The following is a 24,167-nucleotide window of genomic DNA, read 5'->3' on the forward strand; positions in this document are numbered from 1 at the left end:
CTAGTATTTTTTTAAATCAGTCTCCTGAGTTCTGTTATCTTCTTCTACATGTTCCAATCTGAGGTCAGTAATATCTTGGATAAAGAAAAATTCCCAGAGACTTAAAAGACACTTTTAGGCATTTAAACAGGAGCTTGGAATCTCCCAAGATGCTGAATGGCCACAGTTTCTGTAGCAGCTGTCAGTGTTCAGTGTCCCAAAAAGAAGCCCACTTTCCAGCTTTCAGACACTGATGTAACAGTTTAGCAACATGAATTTAGGAAAAAAAAAAAAGAGAAAAAAAAAAGGAATGGCTTTTATTCTTATATACTAGTCAGAGGGGAAGGGGTCAGCTTGCTAAAAAAAAACAATAATTAATTCCTCATAATGTCTTATAGAGAATACGTCAATGTTTTTAATAGCCAGACTGTGATACAAAAAGGCAGCTGAACACAGCACACCTATAATTCAAAGCAACTGTTCAAGTCATGATAAGATCAGACCCCTTGAATCTCAGATCTAACGTGATATAAGACACTGAAAAGGAATGGCCATTTCTGAAAACTGAACTATTGCTGATTTTCCAAGGCCACATAAAGAATCAAAAAGAGAGTGAGAATTCAGGCTGAGGAAATCTGGGCCTCATCTCCCTTATTGATTGGCAATGCAATATTCTCTCCAGCAATCCTAATGGATGTCTGGCAAATATCTGCGGTGAATGGCTTCTGCATCTTAATCTAATGTCTGTTTCTGTTGTTCTTCCCTGAAGAGCTTATGAACTGTTTCACAATTTGCCTGCATATACACTGAAAAACAGTCTTTAATTATTGTATGCTTTAGAATAGTTTTCGTCTTCCTAAAATATGGACCCAATGCAACAAAAACTGCTCTCCTCATGAACCAAGTGGGCTTTCTCCACACCCTGTCCATCAGTCATTGGCTCCCTAGGGAAATCCAATGGAACGAAGATGATGGCATAGGAAAAGAGCAATGCTTTAGAGCTATGTTATTCATCTCTCAGCAGTGCACTTTGTTTCTTTTTTAGAGGGGGGAATTAATATGGCACAGAAAACAGAATAGCAAACACAGATTTTGACTACACTGAGAAGAGGCAACTAAATTTATAAGCTTTCCTAACAATGAAGCAGAATAGTAAGCAAGCTTCCAATGAAACACCCATATATATAAAGCAGCCCTCCTACACATACATTGCTTAATAAGGTAAGTGACGGGTCTAGGAAATATGTGTCTTCTCAGATAGTGACAGTTGTCACTGGTGTAATTTTGCACCCAGGGACCTTTGCCCTTTTGGCCTCCTGAACTTTTTTAAGAAAAGCAATTCAGCTGGTATGCCATCTTTGCTACAGCCAAACTGCCACCAAGAGTTTGTTCTTACACAAAGGGCCAATATGTGTCCCCAAATATATTCATCTGTATTAAGCTTCCTAATAAACAACAGAAATTGAATGAGCACCTTGCAGATTCAAGCTTTTCTCTGGTAAGCGCAGCGTAATCGCTGAAAGGCATTTAGATGAACAGTGTTATTACAGAAGCAAAAACACATTTAAATCCATTTCTTTGCACTATAACTTTTTATGCAAGTTAAAATGATACAAGACACTTTAAAGACTAACAGCATTCCCACAAGATCAATTCTCTTTCAGAAAGCCTACAGATTAGGCTTCCTGTAGCAGCCCAAGTCAGCAACTGAAAAGATGCGAATGTTTCAAATCAAAACATTTCAGATTTGTGCCAGGCGTGTTAGCTGGGGCTGCTCACGCTTGTTCTTGATGCAGTCTTTCAGCTTTTTGAGATCACTTCATAACTCCTAGCAAGGCTACCCAGAAGGAATGTCTGAAGTGAACTGTATAAGACCCTTGGTGGCAAACCCAACTGCTGCTCTCTTTGATCACCAAAGAATGTGAATGTCATTGATGTATTTCTCATAGACGCTTCACAGCTGCCAGTTAAGGAGCACATGAACAGCCTGAGAAATAGTTTTCAGGAGCTTGAACTCTAGAGCATACATTTGTCATTTGAGCAAAAGCAAAACTCTGCTCTTTGCATATATATATAGCCATCTTATTGCCAGGTGAGATGTTAGCAGACTGTTTTTAGCTTCCCTTGAAGAAGGGACCTGAATGCTTTGCTATGAAATTCCCAGATGAAAGGCAGCATCTCCTGCTGAGCTTCTCTACAGCAAGGGAAATTCTCTGCTAAGGATTTTGTACATTTAAAAGATTTTCAGAAGGGAGAAGTGAGCATTGTGCCCAGACCACAACAACATATCTAATTTTATCCAGCCCATGGCAGCAGCATATACTCTGACAACATGGGGCTACCCATATTTGTGCATGTCACCAATCTAGAAAAAAAAAGGAAGTGCCTACAACATGCAGAAAGAAGATGACTGTAGTCATCTGTGGAGGAACTTGCACTCGTATTACAGGCTGTCAGGAGTCACAGCTGTGACGTTCAGAGCCAGCAATGACATTCCCTGGGAGCCAGTCCTATCTGATCCCACACATCCTGCTCTGCTGCTCAGGCACAGCCCCACATTAGCAGCCTGGGCCCTGCACAGCATGCGGTTTTGTGTCCAGGAGCTCAGGAAGGGGCAGTGCTGGCTGACACAGAAGTGAATGTATCAGTGCAGAAAGGGAATGCAGGGGGTGGGAGAGTCCGGGAAATGATTGTATGGGGGAGGTGGAGGGAAAGCAAATGAGTGCTTACCATGCAGACAGATTTGGGAAAGCTCTAAGAGCTTTAGAAAAGCAAGTTAACCCAGAACCATGGCTACTGTATGAAGCTGATGTCATCTGGCTCTGTGCACAAAAGCCCCCACTTTTTCTTCTTTTGTGTAGTCCCAGGATGACATCAGCTCGAAGCACAAGAACGTACCTTTGTGCTGCAGCACTTCCCCTGCTGGCTCCTGACACACATCTCATTCCTCCTGCTTATGGCCCTCCTTTGCCCAGAAATGCTCCCTGACCCCCACTGAATGCCAAACAGCGCTGTCTAGTCAGACAGTGCTCTGGGAGCCCAGGAGCGCCAGCACTCCATGGCAGCACAGAGAAGCTCCTATTCAAGCAATGTATAGCATGCCCTACACCTCAGCAACCCACAGTGGGGCCTCTGCAGCCGATTTCAGCTGCTTTACAATGCTGTCAAAGTTGAATGGTGTGAACTGATTAGACAGACAGGGTAACTGTGGCTATTTAATTATTTTAGAGGCTGGATCCTCTTTGATGGGATATACAGTGGCATATGATTTAATCTCGTTACAGTCCAATATTGCCATTAAATAAGCAGAGTGAAAAAAAATAACATCTGTAGCTTAATTTACAAAGAAATTGCAAACATAGTTTGCAGTCGTACGATCATTAACAGATTGGTTTATAATTGGCATGCATGCTTGCTATTTAACAAGCCCTGCGACACTCTTTGTGACATGCAAACACAAGAGGAAGAAAAAAAAAACAACATCCAAAGCACATCCTGGCCAATGTTATTTCATGCAGAGAAAGGAGGGGCACTGAGTGAAGGGAAGACTGGAAGTGAACACCCTGATCAAAAAAACAGCACCAATAAAGAAAATCAGAGAGAAGTCTGCACTGGAAAAACAAGTCTACAGAAATCAGGCAAACAGAGTCGAGTGTTTCCCATTAGATTGCCCAAGTAGCCTGTTAACAGAGTAATATCTCCATTAATAGTAATATGTCCTATTAATATCTCCTATTAATAGATTATATCTCGTTTTCAGCACTATAATTCTGCAGATGCTTCTCATCCCTGTGCCCTTTTCTGCAGATGAAAAGTATTATGCTTTAAGCCTGTGCTGCCATGATCTTCAAAGGTGTACATGTGCAGAAACATTCACTGGAGAAATACTTAAGCAATTATAAGGAAATGCAATGTTTTCAATGCTGTAACAGGTTATTTCTACTTAGCTGACAGTGGAGCAGCATAAGATGGAACTCTTGCACCCATGTGTGGAAGAAAACACTTCTGCAGAGGAAGCCTGGTTAACTTACCATTAATATGCCACAGCATCTGGAAACCACTTCTAGCCTGCAGTCCATCAGAATAAAATTCCACATGAAGACTGGTGCCTGTGGTGTTCCCTGCCAGCGGAAGAGACTGTCCACAGAAAGTGCCTATCAGGTTGGACTGTACATCAGGCCCATCATAAAGCTGAAATGATACAAAGAACACCCAAGTGAGTAAAAAGCGGTTCCTCAGTTCTTAGTGTAAAGGATGGCAAAGAAAGTGATGAAGCTTCTAACTCTGGCCACCCTTACACAGCAATGCAAACTTCATGTGGAGTGATTTGAATGCAACAGTGAAGGAAGGTAACCACAATACATATTAATACCAGGGTATGCAGTGAGCAAAGTAGGAAGGTGTCTGTTTTGGTATGTTGTATTGAGGTTACTGGGGAAGAAGAAGAACAACAAAAGTGGCCAAGTCCTGAGTCCAATTTGACTATGCATCTAACATGCCCAGTGCCTCCAAACCCTTCAGTGATAACTCATATTATGCCTTTATCTCTTCAATGCACTCAGATGAGTTCCCTAGGAAATGATGGAGCATATCAAGCAGTTGACATCACCAGAGCCTCCTGGAGCAGTGATGAAAAACTGCAAACAAAAAGTAAAGTGAATCCTCAAAAACCTCAAAGTAAACTTTATACGTGTTTGCTTATTGCGACGTGATCATATGGTAGTGTTTGCCTTGGAGAGGAAATGGACTGAATCATGATTTCTGAACTTTTGTACCTAGAGACGCTATATGTTTTATCTGCAAGTCATGTTCTACAGGACAGCATTTTGACAGGCAGGGTGTTGGCTGATGTAGCCAGCTTAAAGATCTTTCTGTCCCCCAAACACAGATAGGAATCCCTCCATCTTACTCTTAAAACATTAACACTAAAAATATATATAATTAAAAAAAAAAATCCTGCATTTACCTCATTTAAATCTTGAAATCTGAAGTTAGTTATATATTCAAACTTCAACAAAAATCCATGTTTTGATAGAGTGGGTACTCAGAACCTCATCAGTTGTCTCTAAATGGTTTTAAAGGCTCTTTCCAATCCTACCGTTGTGACTTTTTCATGTTCAGTAAATCACACTGAATATGCATCTTAGTTCTTCACCTAATATTGTAATGCTCAGTAAGGAGGAAAGATACGGAGATATGGTTCAAGGAGAAAGTTATATAAGGTTTACAAACCTGGTAGAAATTAGACATACTAAATCGAATTTGACTTATGATATCAGGTCGCCAGTGGTTGTCTGCTATGCATTGCTTTACTTTTCCTTGTTATTTAGCAATGATTGAGATAGTTTAGCATAACAGAAACTCTCATGCTTTCCTATCACTTTGCCACAGTTGACCCAATCTTCTGTCTCACAGAAGAGCACACCTTCCTAACACAACCCAGCAAATTACCGACACAGAAACCATGTCTGAACATTCTCACTGTGAATTTTTGGCACACTACCTTTAAGAATTTAAACAAAAAATTTTATCTGTTCTGAAGCCATCACCATAAAATTCTCCCCATGCAAAGAATCAAACCTGGGAGCTCAAGAAAGCAGCCAAGGGTTATTTATTGTTGTTTTCCATTATTCAAACTTCTTTTCCAAATATTTCTAATTCAACTAACAATTCTCCTACACTGAATGCTGATATTACAGGACTATGATACTACAGTGAATACTGATTAACCATGCTAGCTTCTAATTTTGCCCATTTTCTAACACTCGCACATGGTAAACAGTAATGAAGCCCTCAACTCTTCTGTTCACAAAGCTGTGCTTGCAGAACTATCAGAAACCTTGTTGCTGACTTAAGGCATAGTTGGGAGCAAGTAGAATCTACTCAAGTAGATTCAAGTCCTTGAGCTGACAGTCAAGTCTGAAAAGCTTTTTTTAATAAAAAATAAATCGGTTGCAGTTCAGCCAGAAGTTAAGGGCAAGTTGCTGGAATAATTCTATGGTAATATTCCGTGGCTTATTTTATGGCTGATGAACATGAATTTATTTTATTTCCAATCTTCTGAGGCCATGAAATGCCCTGAGCATGAGAAACGTACTGGAACTTGAGAACAGTCACAGGGTGAAATCAGGAAAGCTTTAAAGCCTCTACTTTAGAGTGACTGCTGGTAGCTCTCACAAAGACTTGATCAGATGCGTTTGAGATCAGATACAAAATTGGCTTAAAGATTAGATGGTAAAAAGTTGCATCCGTCTGTATTCTCCCTCAATGCAAAGACTGACAGACAGGTTGCCTCAGACCCAGCATTACAGTTATGACCTTCTACCAAACCACGCTGAGAGCTTTGCACATTCTTTTATGGCTTAAGTTCAGCAAAATGAAATATAGTCAGATCCAATTAGCTTTTCAATAGTACTACTTCTTTCGACAGCCTTGTGGTATATACTACTCACATTTCTGTGGCTTCAAGCCACAGAAATCTTACACCAGGAAAACATGAATAGAGGAGAATGAATCAATGTGGAGATAATGAATCCTAGCTCCAAATGAGAAGCAAAGAGACACATACGCGATGATCAGACGTTAGCATTAGTAGCTCCAATGAAAAAAATACAAACGAGCCCAACAAACTGATAAAGAGCTACGGACTAAGTCATACCCCGAAACATTCAAATCAAAACAAAAAATACAAAAAATGAGCTTTATGAGCCTCCTGTAACTTTGATTTGTCAAGGGACTGTTATTTTTATCTGAGACAGCTAACGTCACATTTCTATGTAATTTCCCCTGAAAACAGCCGGTGTTTTTTCAAGATACAAATAATGGTTTCTATGGCAATCCCTTCACACAGTGCTGCCCCGTGGCTCTGGGTTGAGCGCAGCATTTCACAGGAAACATGAGAGCCTGCCCAGCTGTATCTCATTGAGAGGGGCAGAGCCACCACTGCTAGAATTACAGCACTTTTTTCAAGCTGTCTTTCACTTATAAATGAAGGGAACAGCTGTGTGGTTTCACAAAGCGTTTTGAACTTCTAAAACCACATTTTGCTCTCACAGAAATATCAGCAAGTGAAACCAAAGCTGAACACAGATCTCCTGAGCCATGATTTCTCTCTGCATCTCAGAGGTGGTGTTTCTCATGTAAGGGCCTACCTTGTCAGCTGTGCCACCCTTATCTGCTGCACACTGAGGACAATTCTTCCCTTGTGCAACACAAGGCACAGCACTCCCTCAATCTGTGTAGGACAGCAGCATTTCAGGGCAGTTTGCCGGCCCCTGCAGCAGCACACTGACTCCAGGAACTGGGGAATGGGCTCCCTCCTAGCACTGCTTACTGGGAAGGAACTTGCTCCCTTTCTGTGCATGTATCTGTTTTGTAATTTATTTGCTCAGACCTTCTAGACTCCATCACAAAATCCAAGGGCTTCATAAAGATTTTGGCAGATTATACAGCATGCAAAATTTGCAAACAATTGCAGTAATTAAGATCCTTAGCATAGCAAAATATGAAAACTCCCCTTCCCCTGTTCCCTTCATTCAAACAGCAGCCCAGCAGCACCAGAGTGCTACAGCCCATCAGTAGCACGAGGTCCAGGCAGCACTGAGGTACCTTCAGATGAGTCATTAGGGATAGGCTCGATATTTGCTGTGGGAAGCTCCTTATCAAGCTACCCAAGAGCCAGCGTATAGGCTGACACAGAGTGTGCAGGGGAGGTACTAGCTCCCTAAGGGCTGAAAGCTGAGGGACTGCCCAGCAGCAAGGTGGCAGCTGAAAGCCATCTGCTGTGCATTGGAGCTGAGCTGTGACAGCAGCTAACCAAGGCTGCAGTGAGAGTAGCTCCCCAAAGAGGCTCAATAGTCACCAGTGCTTTATGGCTTTCTGACTTTTAGCCTAGAAGCATGTCATCAGCGGCAGCAACGATGACCTGAAGGCTACAGCTGTTCATGTCTCTTTGGAGGAGCAAAGCAAAGCAGCATGAACTACGCCAGAGAAGTTCACTGACAGAACTGGAATAATGGCTCAAAGAACAGAGATTACTGAAAAGTAGAGCTTCTGCAGCATGGAAAAAAGAAAACAAATGGAAGGACAGAAACTCTGAAGATGTTCCATTTGGGCGTACTCAAAGAGGAGATATTTTGCTAGCCAAATGCCTTGTCCAGCTTATTTCCTCTTGCAAAGTGAGCATGGCAGGCACCTTCATAACAGGTTGTAGGGCTCTGCATACTCAGGATTCCTAACAGAATACTGGCTTTTCTTAGGACAAAACTTTAATATTGCTTTAGATAATCTTATTTCTGTGAAAAGGGATATATATATATGAAGAAAATATCCCTTATATATATATATATATGTATAATATATATAGAGAGAGAGAATAAAGGAAAATCTCCAGTGTATTATGCTTCAGTAAAAAAATACTCAGTAACATTTGTTAGGCACAATCCATAGTCTTGATCCAGAGATGGTTCAAAGACAAACTTCCAGTTTCATATGAAGCTATAAGCCATCCTATTAAGACCAACAGTTCTCATTTTTATTGTCAATAATTCTATAACCAACAGATTATTATATATCGTCAATATTACTATTGCCAGATATCACTAATTTGTTGCATAATTAGAAATAATTGCATCAATTATTCTTTCAGTTGGAGTCTCAATACACGTTGCTTGTAGTCTTAAAAGCTTTTGTACAAGGATCAGCTGCAAGAGGTCTGGAGTAGACTTAGCAGGATTCAGGAAAGGGGCTTGCACCTGGGATCAGGCCAGAATGACTATCCCTGTCCCACTGATCACAGGAGTAGCCAGAGACATCCTCAAGGAGTTGTTCTGACACATACTAACTTCCTTTTCCTCTCAGAAGTGGGAAACCTGTCCTGGATTGTTTCAATTGATCTAAATATTACAGGCAGTGATTACAGGTGGCAGCTTTTCATGAATGGGTAAGTTTTCAAGAAGGAAGTTGTGATGACATCATATCAAATCTGTTTCCAGAAAACAAAGTGATGCGAAAAACAGACAATATAATCAACATCCAGAAAGAGATCACCACTAATTGTTAAAGCAAGAATCAGCACGGATAAAAACAACCCATTTCTATGCAGCGCATGAGAAGAGACAGTGTACAAACTTCAGAACCTGCAGGCCTGTAAACCATAGAAAAAAGGGAAACTAATGCCGCAAGATGTGGCACAGTGCTCTGGGTTGGCACCACAGCAACAGTTTTCACAGACACAAAGCCAGCTTAGGACTTCCAGTGATGTAATAAGCTGAGCCTTCTTATTTCTGCACAAACAGGGGAAAGACTGAAGGCTGTGTTTGCATTTGCATGATGAAAAGTGTTCACAATTATCTATAGAAAAAAACCCTTCGTAAGAACATTTTAATATGACTGTTTAAGTATGTTTATGTCCTGGATGACCCTTGATAAAACTCCTTGCTCAACTGCAGGCAACTTCATTGCCTCTGGTCAGACACCATTCTTTCACTAATCAACTATTTACTTCCATGGTATAATACTTTGAAATTGTGCTTCAGCAGATGTAATGAGCACACCAGCTAATCTCTTTGGGATTGAGAGATCTTACAATCTCTTTGTGATCATAAGAGTTGTATCTGAGTCTGTTTTCTCTCATGACTTGAGCCTGAAATACACAGAGCCCTTTGAAATTTTTAGGCAAGGTTAAATTTCACATTGGACTACAGCGACATGTTGGAAAGAAATTATCACCTCTTACGCTACTGTTTTCTACCTCCTCAGAGGAAACAACAATTTCTAACTGCAGGCAAATCTGCTCATTTCTCTCTTTCTAAGACAGACTTATTTCTGCAAATGATATAAAAATAACAACTATCATCAACAAGGCTTTGAGTTTCTTATAAGAATGGAAGAAATGCAGGGTGTTTCTTGGGATGAAATTGTAAAATCATTCTAGATATCAGAGAAGGAAGCAATTGCAGTTTGAGAAAGGAATGCCTAGGAGACGCCCAGCTAGTCAGTCAAATTGAAGACCTGCACTTTTGACTTCATTTGTTCAGCATGATATTTCAAAACCTTAAAGTCTGTGCTAGGCAAGTACCTCATATCCCTACTGCCACACTGGAGAGGCCCCAGTGACTTACAGTGGGGCAGTCCTGCAGCCTCGCTAAGCACACAAGATGGAGCAGGATGAGCCAAAACTTAACAGTGTCTTGCTGACCCCAGGCTGCTCAGGATCAGTGCCCATGTTGCAATGGGACCACGCACGCCTGGTCACAAGGCTATGGCTATTTTGGTACTACGCCTGCTTTCCTCAATGCCTTGGAAGTCAGGGAGGTTCCAATGCAGTGAGAAGTCACCCATGGCAGAGGGAGCGGGACTGCTGAGCCTGGAACACTGAACGTTGACCCAGGCGGGTCAGGGCAGTATGATCCTCACATGCTTTGCTAACCAACATGAACCAAACTACCAGCACTGATGCAGCCAGAGGGAGAGATCCTCTCTGGGAATCCCCATTTCAGAAAATCTGCATCATGTTTAACTACAGCAATGGAGAAGAGTTACAAATGAAGATGCAGAAAAAGAGAAAAGCTCCTTCCCATTATGCTTTCAAGAAAAGAAAATCACTTGCTTAGGGAACAGTAGGAAGGGAAGGGAGAAGACCTCCCCCAAAGTTCAGTAGGTTTTTTCCTGGCTTGTCTGGGTGCTTCCTGCAGTGAGGCAAAGCTTTGATCAGGCCAAGTGGGGTTTCTTATGCCACTACGTCACTTTGTACCATAATGTTTGTGCTCAGTGAGATAAACCCCTTCACAGAACAGATTGCCTTACTCACTGGCCAGCAAAATTTGGAGGACAAGGGTTGAACAGAAGAAACAAGAATCTAACAGCAATGAGATGAGTCCCAGATGCCATTTTCCCAGCAAGGGGCATCAGTTGTACAAGCTAGCATTTCATAGTCACTCTACTGTGCAGCACTTCTTCCTGAAGGTACTGGCTATGTCACACTGCTCTGAGCTGGCAGGGCGTGGAAATCAGAGCCCATGAGTCTGACTCATTTTGTGAGGCCCAGAGCAGGGTTTCTGCTCCTTCCTGTGCCACTCGTGCTTCTTGTCATCTGAGGCTTCTGCAGGCATCATGCAATCCTTTCACCACGGACAAATTTAGCAGCCTTGATGTCTTGGGTTTTTTGCTTTTTTTTTTTTCCCCCCCTATCTGCTTCTCAGTAACCTTTCAAGCAGTGAAACAAACTTGAAGTCAAACACTACTTCGATTCCAGCAATGCAGGCAAATAGGAAAACAGAAAAATATTCCTTAGCCCTGAGCCAGTCTCACACATGGCAAGCAGCTTTTTGGCCCAGTATTCTCCTTTTCATGACTGCCCAGTGAATGCAAGGGCTAGGATTTCCCTATGCATCAGTGGTAAGCCCTGCTACAGAGACCTGAAGAGAACTGTCACTTTCACCCTTATTATCTTGCACTGAAGAATGTTTTGTAGAGGCTCGCAGACCCCTAAAGGAACTCAGTGAAGGGCTGGCCTGCTGCCAACCTGCATGGTTATGCATTAACAGATATCACTGCCAGCTGGCCAGCAGGCTGTAAATTGATGTCTGCATGCAGAACCTGGATGGGTATATTTAATATATCGTCTGCCTCCCCAGGGTGAGGTACTACCGGTAACATTTTGTAAATCAATTCATGGCCCTAAGCAAAGCCACTCTCTGTGCTTGGGGAATTTCTGCAGCACTTTGGAAAGACACAGTCATAAATGAAATGTAATAATGATAATCTCATATTGTAAGAGTATATTTACTAATTACAAGCAAAGAAGAGAACAAAACTAGATAAGAGTAAGCTTTTTCCCCCAGTCTGTGATAATAAAAATAAAAGAGGATGACCAACTAAACACAAGCAGCAATTATCTAATACATGAATCCCAGATGGAGAAAAAGGATATTCTGGCATATCCTTGAAATGCTGCTGTAGTTTAAAGAAGAAAAAAAACCACAAGGACATATCCTGTCACCACCAGAAGGAAATGAAGTAGTTCTCAGGAGCAGATTCTGTGTTAATTACTGTACTCATTTGATAATATCTATATATTAAGAATCCAGTGATATCTTCACCACCCAAGGCTAATCGCTCTAGACTGGTTAAGTGGACTGGCAATAAACAAGCATGGAAGCACTTTATTCCTAAGAGAAATAATGTCCTGCTCTGCACCAGAAAAAAAAGGCCACTATGGTTATCGAGCAGACAGTTGCTCCCATAAGATGTGTTTTCACATTGATTCGACAATAATTCTTTTGGGTTAATGGTAATTTCATCCTCGCCACTATCCTAATGTGCTACACAAGCCAAAGGGCTGAGAATTAGACATCTCTGTAACTTGTCTTGCCTCACAACATTTTACTGTCAGCTTATCAGGCTGGTGGCATGTTACAAAAGAATGTGCAAAGTTTCCCCTGTGCTTATAAAAGCAGATACTTAACAGACTGGACTTCCAGGGAAGGTTTTATGCTGTGAGAAGAACTTAAAGGGAAGTTGTCACTGACAGACAGGAAGATTAGTTTTTTGAGTAAGAAGGGAGTAAATTTCAATCCTACTGCAAAACTCTGATCTTAGGCAGTAACATTATGATCTTATTTACAAAATAGCTTTGCTTCTTTGGAGATATGTTCTGTCATACTAAGTAAGAAGGTAATTCATCATTAAAGATGGAGGGGCTAAATGTGTGCTTGTTCAGTTAATAACCTGGTGAGCGTAGAGAGAGGAATGACATTTCTGTGTCATTGTCTGCAATATCTCACTGACTTCAGCTTGATGACTCCTCTAGAAAGACTAATGTTAGGTTATTAAGCCAAGCCACAGCATGCAATATAATTTAAAGAGCATCCAATCTAATTACAGTTAGTCCAGCATCACAAGGAAACAGTCTGCTATTCAGCATGCCTTGTAGCTTATCGTTGCCACTTCTGCAAAAGCCTTTATCACAAGCAATTCATCATCTATTATTGAAATTTCACTATAAGGCTCTTTGCAAAATGTTAGACATCCTGTGAGCATTACTAGCCATAAGCCAACATCCTCTGACAGGCCATCTTATATAGCCCACTGCTCAGTTGTTGAGAAAATGCTTTAAGCGACCATGACTAAAGTCAGCAGGTTGGCCTCTCTCCTCAATTTCTGGCACCTAAGCACAAGGGCAGAAAATTATTATCAAGTTGGAAGGACAGGGCTTGCTCCTTCCTACCTGGTGCAGGCATAAATCCACACATGTGCTGCAGCAGTGGCAACGCAGGCCTGGACCAAGCTTAACCAAGGCTCCCTCTGCCAAAAAGAAACGCTGCTCACCATTAAGGAATGCTAGCCAACAGCTGCTAACAGCAGGCTGGCTTGCAAGAAGCATCCTATGATCAAAGGAGTATGGGAAATAGGTAATGCAATATGTGGCTGATTTCTCATTGCACAGCTCTGACTGCATTTCAGTCTGGAACACCAGACATCTTTTGGACGCTCATCTTGTTCTTCACCTCTTATTTAAAGGTGAAGTAATTGTGTGAACCGTTATTTGCTCTATGTGATGATAGCATCTTTGGTAACTGCCAGCCACAAGGAGTATCTGTGTGTCAGAACTTTTGGTTTTATCATTATTCTACATATTTAATTTCTGACTCATGTGTAGACTAAGCCAGGGAGCAAACTGCAAATGAATGTCTCCTATGTGCATCAGAGTGAGTTAGTCACGAGGCAAAACACTCTTACAGTGCACATGGGTTTGGGTCAGAAGCATAAGCCACAACTAAACACAAAGCTGAAGAACAGGCCCTTTTCCAGTGTGGAGGCTGGGACCAACCCAGCCAAGTCTCAGGCAGGTCAGCTCTCTGCCATAGCACCACTGCAGCATTTCATCTTGTCTTCCTGTATCACTCACTTCTTTCCCTTAATTCCTTTGCCACCACATCCAACACAACAGCTTGCCCCCATCCTTCCAATCACCAGCCTCCTCATAAGTATACGCAATTGTCACTGCTACCTGCCACCATGGTTCACCAGGTTGTTACTGTTGGGGCAGTCATAGAGCTAAGAAACAGGTATGGTGTTGCTACCTATTGTGAACAGCTGGTGTGGAAGAGGGGGGATGGGAAAAGAGGTACCTAAAAGCCCTTAAGGAAAGAGAGCACCTGATCGGCACTCAGTTCTGTGAGTGGAGCAATAAGGAAACTGCCTGAGCAGAAGCTTCCAATTTCCACCAAGAAAAAGCTGAAAGGCTCTGGCACATGGTTCAGACACTACCCACTTGGACTGCAGGGAACAGGATTAAACCTCTGTTTCCCCAGTGTTCTAGTCAGAGCATTAGAGCTTTCCCCTCTTAGGCCTCTTTGTAATAAGCAAATTTCAAAACTAGCATGTGGCAGAAAAGTAATTTTATCTCAGCCAAACAGCTATGAGTTTAGTGGAGGTTTTGATTAACATTTTTTTCCCCTCTAATTTGCAGTGCAGTTATATGGATTTCAGACAGAGAAGCCCTAAATATCTGCAGACTGCTGCAAAAGTCAGCTGCACATTTATCCCAGATGATTTCCCCCTTCCCCCTATACCACAGAGCACTCCACAACCTCGCCCATACACTCCCCTATTTCAATACAGGGTGAGAGCAAACACTATTCAGTGCCCTGGCTGCTTCAACCTTGTCCTCTTTTTTTTTTTTTTTAACACTATGGCACATATTTGTCCAGCATGCAAGAACCAAATGAGAGCATTTTTCCAAGTAGTATTTCTTAATGGCATTTGGAGAAGGACTTCTGCAAATAACTCAATATGAATTGCAAATTAAAGCCTTCTTAACACTCTTCCATGACTCTTTTTTTCCCTTGTGTTTTCCTCTTTGTAACTCTTTCAGTCTGTATTTTCTTTGATTGGAAGCAATGAAGAATTGTTAGAACAAAAAATACTTCTGCTCTCTGTCTCTTCCCTCCCTCTGATACGTTTTATTTCTGTTCTTTTAAGTGCTTTGGATCAGGTCCTTGCCTCTGGCACTATTCCTCCAGCCTTGCCTTACATCTAGAATAGCATCTTCTGGCAAGTCTGTTGCTCTTCTCTGGCTGGCTACTGTGCGCAGGGCTCCTGCCTTTCACCGATCAAGGGCTTCAGCATCTGGAGTCCAGCACTGCCCTCTCCACTTGGCTCCACTTCATTTTCGCTCACAAAACTGAGCCAGAGTTTAAGCAACTTCTGCTAGCACTCAATACAAATACAGTGCTCCCTTGTTTATTTTCTCTGCATGTCTATTATTTCTTTCAATTCCTGGCCAAAACCTGAATAAATCTGGAAGAACACCACCTTTTTTTTTTTTTTTTTTTTTTTTTTTGCCAGTTCATTACTGATTTTTTTTTGAGCTGTGAACACTGGCACAAGGAAGCATGGGGAGTGAGAGAAGTCTAGAGGGAGTATGTTAGCCCAACACTAGGACTGTTGCTTGGCTTTCTGCAACTCCCCAGTGTACTAAATATCTCCATAAATGTGGGCACTCTTCCTTTTCCTGTCCTTGGCTGTAAGTAGGCTTCTCTAACACATCTCTACATTACAACTCCTCTTGTGCAAAACCTAAGTAGAGCATAGGGATTGTGCACTGGCATCCTGTACAAGGGTAGGATCTGAATAATAGATTATTTCAGCAAACACCAAAATTATAAAGCAGATTATAACCCTCTGATAATGACTACATTCCATTTCTTGTGTACAAGATACAATACTTAGAGAAATATCTTCTCATTTGTCTTAGAAAAAAAAATTTTATAGGAAAACAGTTTTGTCATCAATTTACTCATCTCAGAATTTCTTCCACTTCTTTACATGAAGTTGGAGTTGTCATCTTACTTCAGCCATAAAAATAATGCACACATCACACAGAATCACAGAATGACCCAGGTTGGAAGGGACCTCAAGGATCATGAAGCTCCAACCACCCTGCCTGGCAGGGCCACCAAACTTTTGGTGACAGAGTAATACACGTTTACTAGATCAGGTTCCTCAGGGCCCAATCCAGCCTGGCCCTGAACACCTCCAGGGACGGGGCACCTCATCTAAGGTGGTTCTATTTAGACCTTCTGTAGCAAATCTAGGCAACTGCATAGTGAAGCATCCTCCCTGTTGCAGACATCTCTCTCAAGGTAGGATGAATTAATTCCTGGCAGTGCTTACCTCCTTGCTCAGAGGAAACTGGGAGAAACCATTTGGACTAAACAATTGGCTTTTAATGCCAAAGTTCAGTAGGATAAATTTACTCCAATCTTATGCATCTTTGTTGCAGTATTTTTTAATGTTCTTGTTTCTAGAATCTGAGTACGTACCTTCAAGTAGTCACGGTCACAGTTAGATCTATCTTCAACATCAAAGGCTGTGAAGCTGTAGCTGAGCGTATTCCCCTTTGTGGCCTGAATAGTCCATCTGCAGTGCTCCCTCAGTGGGTAATTATTTGGATAATTTAAACTTTCCAGTACTCCATAGCTTTGGTTAACAGTAAGAACTTCATGGCAAACTAAAAAAAAAAAAGAGGTGATAAATTATATTTGTGCAGTGCTTTTTAGCCCACCATCTTAAAACAAACAACCAATTGAAATTACTATTTTTTACTCATCCACCAATTTTTGTATTGTAGTAAAGATTTTTGGGGGGCCTGATTCCTTAAGTTCCAAATGCATAGTTCCATTGCATAGATTCTTGTATTATTAATTTTTTTTTAACTAATGTTAACAATTTGCCCCCATCATTTTGAAACAGTTTTGTAGAATGGTGCTCAAAGTTTGCCTGATGTATTTCTAAGTAATTTATTTCAGCAAACTAGAAAAAAAAGAAATAAATAATCCGATTGCTAAAACAACAAATGGAAACTGTAATGCTTATATTGGATATGCTAGCCCCAGGAATAGGAAGTAGGTATGAAAGGCTTTCAAAAGGAGCTGTGATTTTAATTTCAAGTCATACAATAGCAGCCCAGCAAAAGAACTGGGCACACACCTGGAATAATGAATTTTCCTTGAAAGGCAGAGGAAAAAAATATGAAGTAAGCTAGACAAAAAGTGAAATGACAGCTATGGTACTAGGTCAGTGAGCCTTGTTTTCCTGAGCCCTACTCTCAACTAAAGACAGAAAATGTCAATATGGGTGATTTGTCATCTGGAGACAGCATAAACCATGCACTGGGAGCAGACCAGAGTGGTGCACAGAGAAGACATGGGCAGGAGGCAGGGAGCAGGACAGGCTGCTTGCCTTGCACAGCAAATCTGCAGTGTTTGAACAACAGAAATAGCTGAGGTTCAATTACTAGATTCTTCCATTGCCTGTCAAAAGTAATAATACACCTACCTTCCACACTTTTTTTTAATTATTATTCTTTCCAACTGATCTACAGAGCAGTAAGATCTGTGTTTTTGAGAGTTCAAAATGCCCAGAATACAGCTGAGGGTCAGGGCCCTTTAGAATGGGGCTTTTCTGCAAAGCTACACTGAGGCATATAACTAATTTGAAAGGACAGGATGAGAAACATGAAATGGATTTTGAAGAATGTAAGATAAGCAAAAGCTGTTACCCCCTGCCATCAAGATTTTATTAGAAACGTATCTGGCACAAAGGTGCTTTTGTATGTTAATTTGATGCAAAGTTTTCCTTTGCAATGTTTTCCAATTCATCATTGCCTTTCTTTCACGTGCACACAAATGTATCTGGCATAGAAGCATCCTTATTTTACACCATTACCTTCTACATTTTAGCTTTTGGGCAAGCTATTGAAAGCTTTCTCTGGTGCACGTGCACCTTCAGGAATTAAATAAGAATGCAAAGTGTGGGTCACACATCTGATAGCTCAAGTTCTGTATCTGAATGCTTTGTAAGTGCTCTTTCTGTTTAATCATTTATAGAGAGAGAAAAACCTTTTTCTAATATGTCAACTTGATTTTGGAGCCAGAAAATTACATTATAGATTAACCTGTGTTATCTTTAAGGACTTAAGAAGACAATACTCTTTCACCCTTACAATTATTATGCATGCCATGTAGTAAACAGCCATAGGGTGTTGTGTTTTTCTTTTTTTTTTTTTTTCTGTAATGCATTTACTGTTGCCCAAAGGGAGGACAATAATCTCTAAAAATTTACAGCAATTTCTAGTAGTTTAACATGGAATATTTAGAGTACCCAAAGAGTTCCTCATTTTGTGTGAGGAGAAATTCCCTATCTTCTAGAGCACATCTAACTACGTAACCTATAATGCATAATGGGGAAAGTAAATATTGGGAAAATATCCAAAGCTATCATTGGAAATAGAAGAACTTTAATTCCTCATGTATCTCTGTATTTTTTGTTTTGCCAAGTGTTATTATTCCAACGTTTCTGGGGTAGAACTATCCTTATACTCACTCTTCGACAAAAAAATAAAAAGCATGACATGTACCACACAATATAAAAAAGAAATGTTTTGAAGTGTTCCCGGTCACCTAAAGCATCCTAAGCAACCCTAATGACCCCTGAGCACTAAGGGTAACTCCCTAATCCTTTGCCATCATCATTCACAGCAGCCCAAAGGACAGAGAAGCCTCCTCTGCCTTCTCAGCTGAAAGATCATGAGGCTGAGCAAACAGGTGAACAAGAACAGTCCAATATACACAGTTAGGGACTTTCAACACTAGGTATTCTGAGTGACTCCTGAGCAGAAAGTGCCATTGGCGCAAGTAATAGAAGAAAGCTGATGCGGTGACCCTGCTGCTGTGAAATTATCTCCCTGACGGGCAGTTTTTAGTTTTCAGGGTTCTGTGCGTGGAGCAGACTAAGCAATCTTGGTCAATAATAGGCTCTATGCTCTGTTATCTGCTCATGAATAAGTGAGATCATTGACTGGAAGACGATGTTTCAGTGAAAAGCTAAACTATAGAAGTATTCTTTTCATCGTCTTTTGCTTACTTACCTTGTTTGTATTTAGCTAAAAAACCTCCACCATGCAGACTGCTATCTGTCCTCAGTTTTATGTACACACTGTCTCCACTTGAATTGATGAGTGGTGGTATCTGATTCCCACAGAATTTACCAAGCTGTTTAGCATTGCTGCTGTTGCCATCATATATCTTTATGGGAAGAGAAAAAGGAAGAGAGAAAGGAGCATAAAATTTAGAGTTAAGCAGAATAGCATGTTAGTTCCCCCATAAAACATAATTTTGATGATTTTGCTGTTTGTTACAGAATTTGAAATACTAGAACTGTTTCAGCTTTGACAACACAACACTAACTATCGAATTCTTATAAAGCTAATAGCACGGCAAATCCAAGTAATTTCTCCTGCCAAATGTCTGCTTGGGGAATGGTTTCCAGGTTCACAAGAAGTTAAATATTATTTTTCCTCAGAAGAAGCCTGACAGACATTTTAAAAGCAAGCAAATCAGTGCAAAAACAGGAAGCTAGTAATCAAATACTGATGAGTTTGAAGGGACTGACTCATTGAAAGGGTAAGAGTGCACTCCAATTCTAATAAAAATAATCCAATAATGATAATTCAAATAGTCTACTTAACTGTTTGAATATGGAATTTGGGATTAACAACAGAGTTATTGAAACTGTTATGTCTTACGTAGTTTACTAGGAAATATTACTAAGTAATTGATCCAAAATATAGTTTATTTAATAAATATAGACATATTCTCATTTAAGTGGCCTACCTAAACACAAAAGCTTTTCTTCCCCTGTTGCACCTACAGAGACACCACTGCCTATTCTGGGTCTGTTTGCACATGAACATTTGAAAAACAAGACCAGTTGTTTTTTCTTGCCCTTACATCCATCATATTTAGCTGCCATCTGTAGAGCAAAGTGTCATGGCATACATACCACAAGGTAATCAAAGTTGCATTTTGGGTGATACTCTAGATGAAATTGTTCGAACTGGATTTCAAATGGGGTTCCTCTGCTTCCTCTGAGCAGCCAGTAGCACTCTGAACTGTGATAATATGGCATAGGGTAGTTGGGAGACATGAAGATGCCAGAACTTGTTGTCAAAGTCCCACCACAACCTGAAAGTGGCAAAGAAACCAAGCCAACATTTAACATTAAAAACACCAGAGAATGAGACATGACATATGAGATTCACACTACTGACTTTTTTTCACATGCCCTAAATATCTCAAGCAATAAACCAAAAACCTGCATTGAGTCAACACTGTTGAAAGTGGAAGAGAGCCCAAAGCACCTAGAAATATTAACCATCTAACGTACAGACTGCTCTTGTTTGATAGTCACTTCACAAAAACCTCTCTGTTACATTCTTAAACAGAAATGAAAGTTGATGGTACGTTAGACCTAGGGAATAGTATGTTCTTCCCTTCAAAGAAGAACAAAGCCCATTAATTAAGAAAGTTATATTATTGATCAGAACAATCTGAATATATGTTATGTAATTAGCAGAGACATACAAGGATGGGAGATAAAAAAGATGTGCAAAAAAAAAAAGATGGGAAATTAAGAACATAAAAAGTAAGATATGTAAGAGGGCTTTATACTTGATATACTTATTATACCTGCTGATGTACCATCCCATTCTGCTGAGAACCCCTTTCTCGTGCCAAATATGTCACTTACAAACTTGATCCACAGCTTGTTACCATGAGATATTATAACTGGAGGCAGCTCTGTACCACAGTATTTTCCAAGATAAGGAGAAGTTTCATAGCCTCCATCTCTAGAATGGTAGAGAAGAAAAACTTTGTGTCACAGAGAGAAAGCATGAGAAATACTAACAAAGCAAAAGATCTGGGGATTGTTTCAGGTCTAGGAAAGACTAATCCTGGTCCTTTATCTACCATGAAAAAACAGCTATCAAATACTGCTACCTATGTTAAAATGTCATACCACAAGCACCTGCTTGTTGGGTATGTCCAGCGTGTTCACTTAGTGGTCAATACACTGACAGACTCAAATATTTCAGTTGTACTCAGTGCTGCTGAAATATTGTTTTAACTAAAGGTATACTTCTAATCTGATGGGAAAACAGATTCTCATTTCACACTCCCTAGCCCAGTACAGAAGCATCTAAGATTGCTTATTTTAAAAAAATGATATTTACTTCCCATTGCATAAATAGGAATCCATCTCTCAGGTCTCTCACGTTGCATATTTTGAAATACACAGTCATAATTGTTTCTACAAGATTATTAAGTCCATCTAGTCTTTCAATTAAGTACAATTTTCGGTGATATTTTACTAAAATTGGGATGCACGTCCTACATTTTGTTGTCCTGCACATATCTAATGGAAATAAAGAAGATGACAGCAGTCTGCTTATCAGTTATGGTCTAATCTTCGCATCAAAATAATACCATTTCATATTAAGCAATCATGTCACAAATATCCTTGTAGGTCATTAGAATAATAAGTATATTTATATACCAGTATTATACCAGTGTTATCTTAATTTTTTTTTTTTTTATTTTTTAATTAGACAATAATGCTTTCAAGGTTTATATTGGCTTTTGAGATAAATTTCTTTTAGGTCTTGCCACTCTCGAAGGCCTGATTTCTTGTCAGCCTCCCAGATTAAACAGCTTGCTGCCTTCTCAGGTTGCTAGCAGTTAAAAACTGTGCCAGAATCTCCTCTGGCTTGCATCTATGCCCTTGCAGCTGTGGTCAGATGAACATTTTCGTAGTTAACTGAATGCAGTTTGCTAGAGGACACCTCAGGACAAGAAACTAGAATAGGTACTCAACTAAGACTGATCTAGCTACCTCATATAAAGGTGTCAGGTTTGATGAAGCATCTTGTGGAAATCCATTTAGCAATGTGCTGAGCTACACTTGGTGATGTTCTGGACATATGTGAAATCCTAATTAATGCTGCTGAGCCCTTCCCAGTCACATCAGAGTTAGTTCTCTGCAATACATGAATCTTTCTCAGTTTTTCTCCTCAAAAACAGAAAAAGACAACTATCATAAATTAGGTCAACCCAAAATGAAGGCTGTAACTGTTTAAGTTAAGTTTAATCTTATTCAGATGCTTTAAGATAAAAGAAGAACTTGGAATATATTGACAAATTCCTGAAGTTTTTCATAACTTTCTCTACCTTGTGTGTACATTTGGAAACAACTAATTCAACAGGAATTCAAAATCTTAGCCCAAACAATTCTGCAGTTTCAGAAAGCAGATTTTTGTTTTGCTCCAAAAAATAGAAGAGCTTAAAGAGGAAAAATCCATACAGAATACCTGGTGTAATGTGCAGAATTAATTTAATCATGGTGCTCACTGAGATCATGAAAACTCATGGCACACTGTGTGAACAACCAGAGAGGCTTAGGAAAAGAAAAATAGGTGTACTGGTGCTTCAAAGTGTAAATCCCATACAGCAGCTTACCACTTGGTGCAGCTGCGTTGTAAGCACGCACCTAGCCTTCCTGCAAACATTACTTTATCCTGCTCAGTCCTCCAAAATTTGAAAGGAATCATCATGCCTGCATCCTGAATTTGATAGTGATATCAGTAGAGCCAAATAGTACAGATTATGCACACGTTCCTACTGCTGCATCATAGAAAGATGCTCTTTATAAACATAAAACAAAATCTCACAAAACGGGCAATAAGACTCTTACTTCTGCTCTGGGGGACTCAACACACGCGCTGTATAGCAGTACAGTCCACACACTCTACTTGCTCTGAGAACTAGGATTTACAAGGTAGGAAAATGGTTAGAGTAGCAGCACAGGGAGAGAAGTAACATTTTAAACTCTCCAATAATTCTTTTTTCCACTTGGACAGCACAGGCCTGCAGTTAAAGCTATAGTTTCCAAAAATGCTTAAGTGGATTTGGATAACTTCTGCAGCTATTGGCAATAAGAACAATAGAAATAATTCAGCTTGCCTTATTTCTATATAATCCTCTGTACAGCGTAAGTTTCCTTCCAGAGTGAAGTTGGTGAAGCTCAACACAATCTGTCTGTTTATTCCCACTGTGATGGTGTAGATGCACTCAGTCTGGACAGGGTAGTTATTTGGATAGTTTGGAGATGTTAGCACACCAGTTTCAGTATTGTAGTTGTGTGAGCACACTTCAAAAAGAACAGAAATGAGTATGAGTGAGTTTGTTATCTGTGCTAAATTAACAGGAGATTCTTATTTCCAAAAATAGGTGTAAACCCAACATCCTTTCCACTATAATTCATCTCACATATATGACATTGTTGAATGTTATCACTATAAACTTCAAACAGAATTCAGATTTTTCATGCAATTTCTTCTATTTGATTTTTATATATTTTTTTAAACTAGAACACTGAACCTGTTACAGGCAGGCAATGTCGGAGTTGTTCCAGCTGGGTAAGTCAGCTTTGAACTAAAACCCAGGTAAGCAGAAAAGGAAACTGAAAGAAGACTCTAGCTACAGGGAGATGCTATATTCTCAGGCATTCTATTACAATCAGATCTGGGAGATAGGGCTTTTAATTTATTTCCCCATTTTCAGGGTCATAAGGGACAACCAGCTGGAAAATAATACAATCAGACTATAGGACAGATGACTTCTACCTAAAGCCTAAATAAATTACATTGGTTCTTCTGTAAGCATTGGAGCAGCATCTTGGTATTATGAAGTGAAAAGAGGAAAACAGAATGTACTAATACAAAGCCAGAATCTGAACAGTTACATATGTGTGTATGTATTTGAAAGTGCAGATATAACATATATGAGTAAAAACATCTTCTACAAAATGGTTTATGAGACTTATTTTGGAGAGAACAATTGCATGCATTTGGGAATCTTGATGTTGACACAGCACCTGGATAAACATGAATAAGCCTGAAAATCAAATGAGATCATCAAATGAGATCAGGTAAGAGAGAAGTTATAGAGATGGTGAGGAATCAGATCAGTAGGCAAGAGAGATTAGAAGAGCTTTACTTATTTAGCCTAACAAGTGAAGAAGGACAGAGAAAAACATCAAGAGGCACGAAGTACATAAAAACATAACACTCTCTTAGGGACACAGCAAGCACCAGAATTAATAACTGTTCATGAATACAGATACATAGAAATTAGGAGATAGTGTGTCTCAGGGACTGAGTTTAGAGCAATCATGCCACCAACATAACTCAAGCAAAACTGGGGGAAGGTCACTATCACGAGATGAACAAAGCAATATGACACAGAAACAGACCAATAATTTTCTGCCATTGAGTTGTGCTTTGG

The 24,167-nt window shown here is 40.1% G+C and overlaps 1 protein-coding gene across 3 annotated transcripts in view; it reads right to left on the reverse strand.

Moving 5' to 3' along the window:
* The window catches only part of CUBN (cubilin), a 126,434-nt gene that overhangs the window by 73,237 nt on the left and 29,030 nt on the right, over positions 1–24,167 (reverse strand). For all 3 annotated transcript variants that reach the window (XR_014943070.1, XM_015853475.3, XM_085538647.1), the window contains exons 23-28: positions 22,845–23,031; positions 20,514–20,674; positions 19,828–20,009; positions 18,914–19,070; positions 16,308–16,495; positions 4,011–4,170 (exon numbers count right to left, since the gene is read on the reverse strand). Coding sequence is in view for 2 of the 3 variants with exons in the window: in XM_015853475.3 (XP_015708961.2) it covers positions 4,011–4,170; positions 16,308–16,495; positions 18,914–19,070; positions 19,828–20,009; positions 20,514–20,674; positions 22,845–23,031 (1,035 nt within the window). In the remaining variant the exon portion in view is untranslated. The remainder of the gene's footprint in view (positions 1–4,010; positions 4,171–16,307; positions 16,496–18,913; positions 19,071–19,827; positions 20,010–20,513; positions 20,675–22,844; positions 23,032–24,167) is intronic.

The sequence above is a fragment of the Coturnix japonica genome, chromosome 2 (assembly GCF_054131305.1).
Source record: "Coturnix japonica strain WE chromosome 2, WE-NBRP24, whole genome shotgun sequence".
Taxonomy (NCBI): domain Eukaryota; kingdom Metazoa; phylum Chordata; class Aves; order Galliformes; family Phasianidae; genus Coturnix; species Coturnix japonica.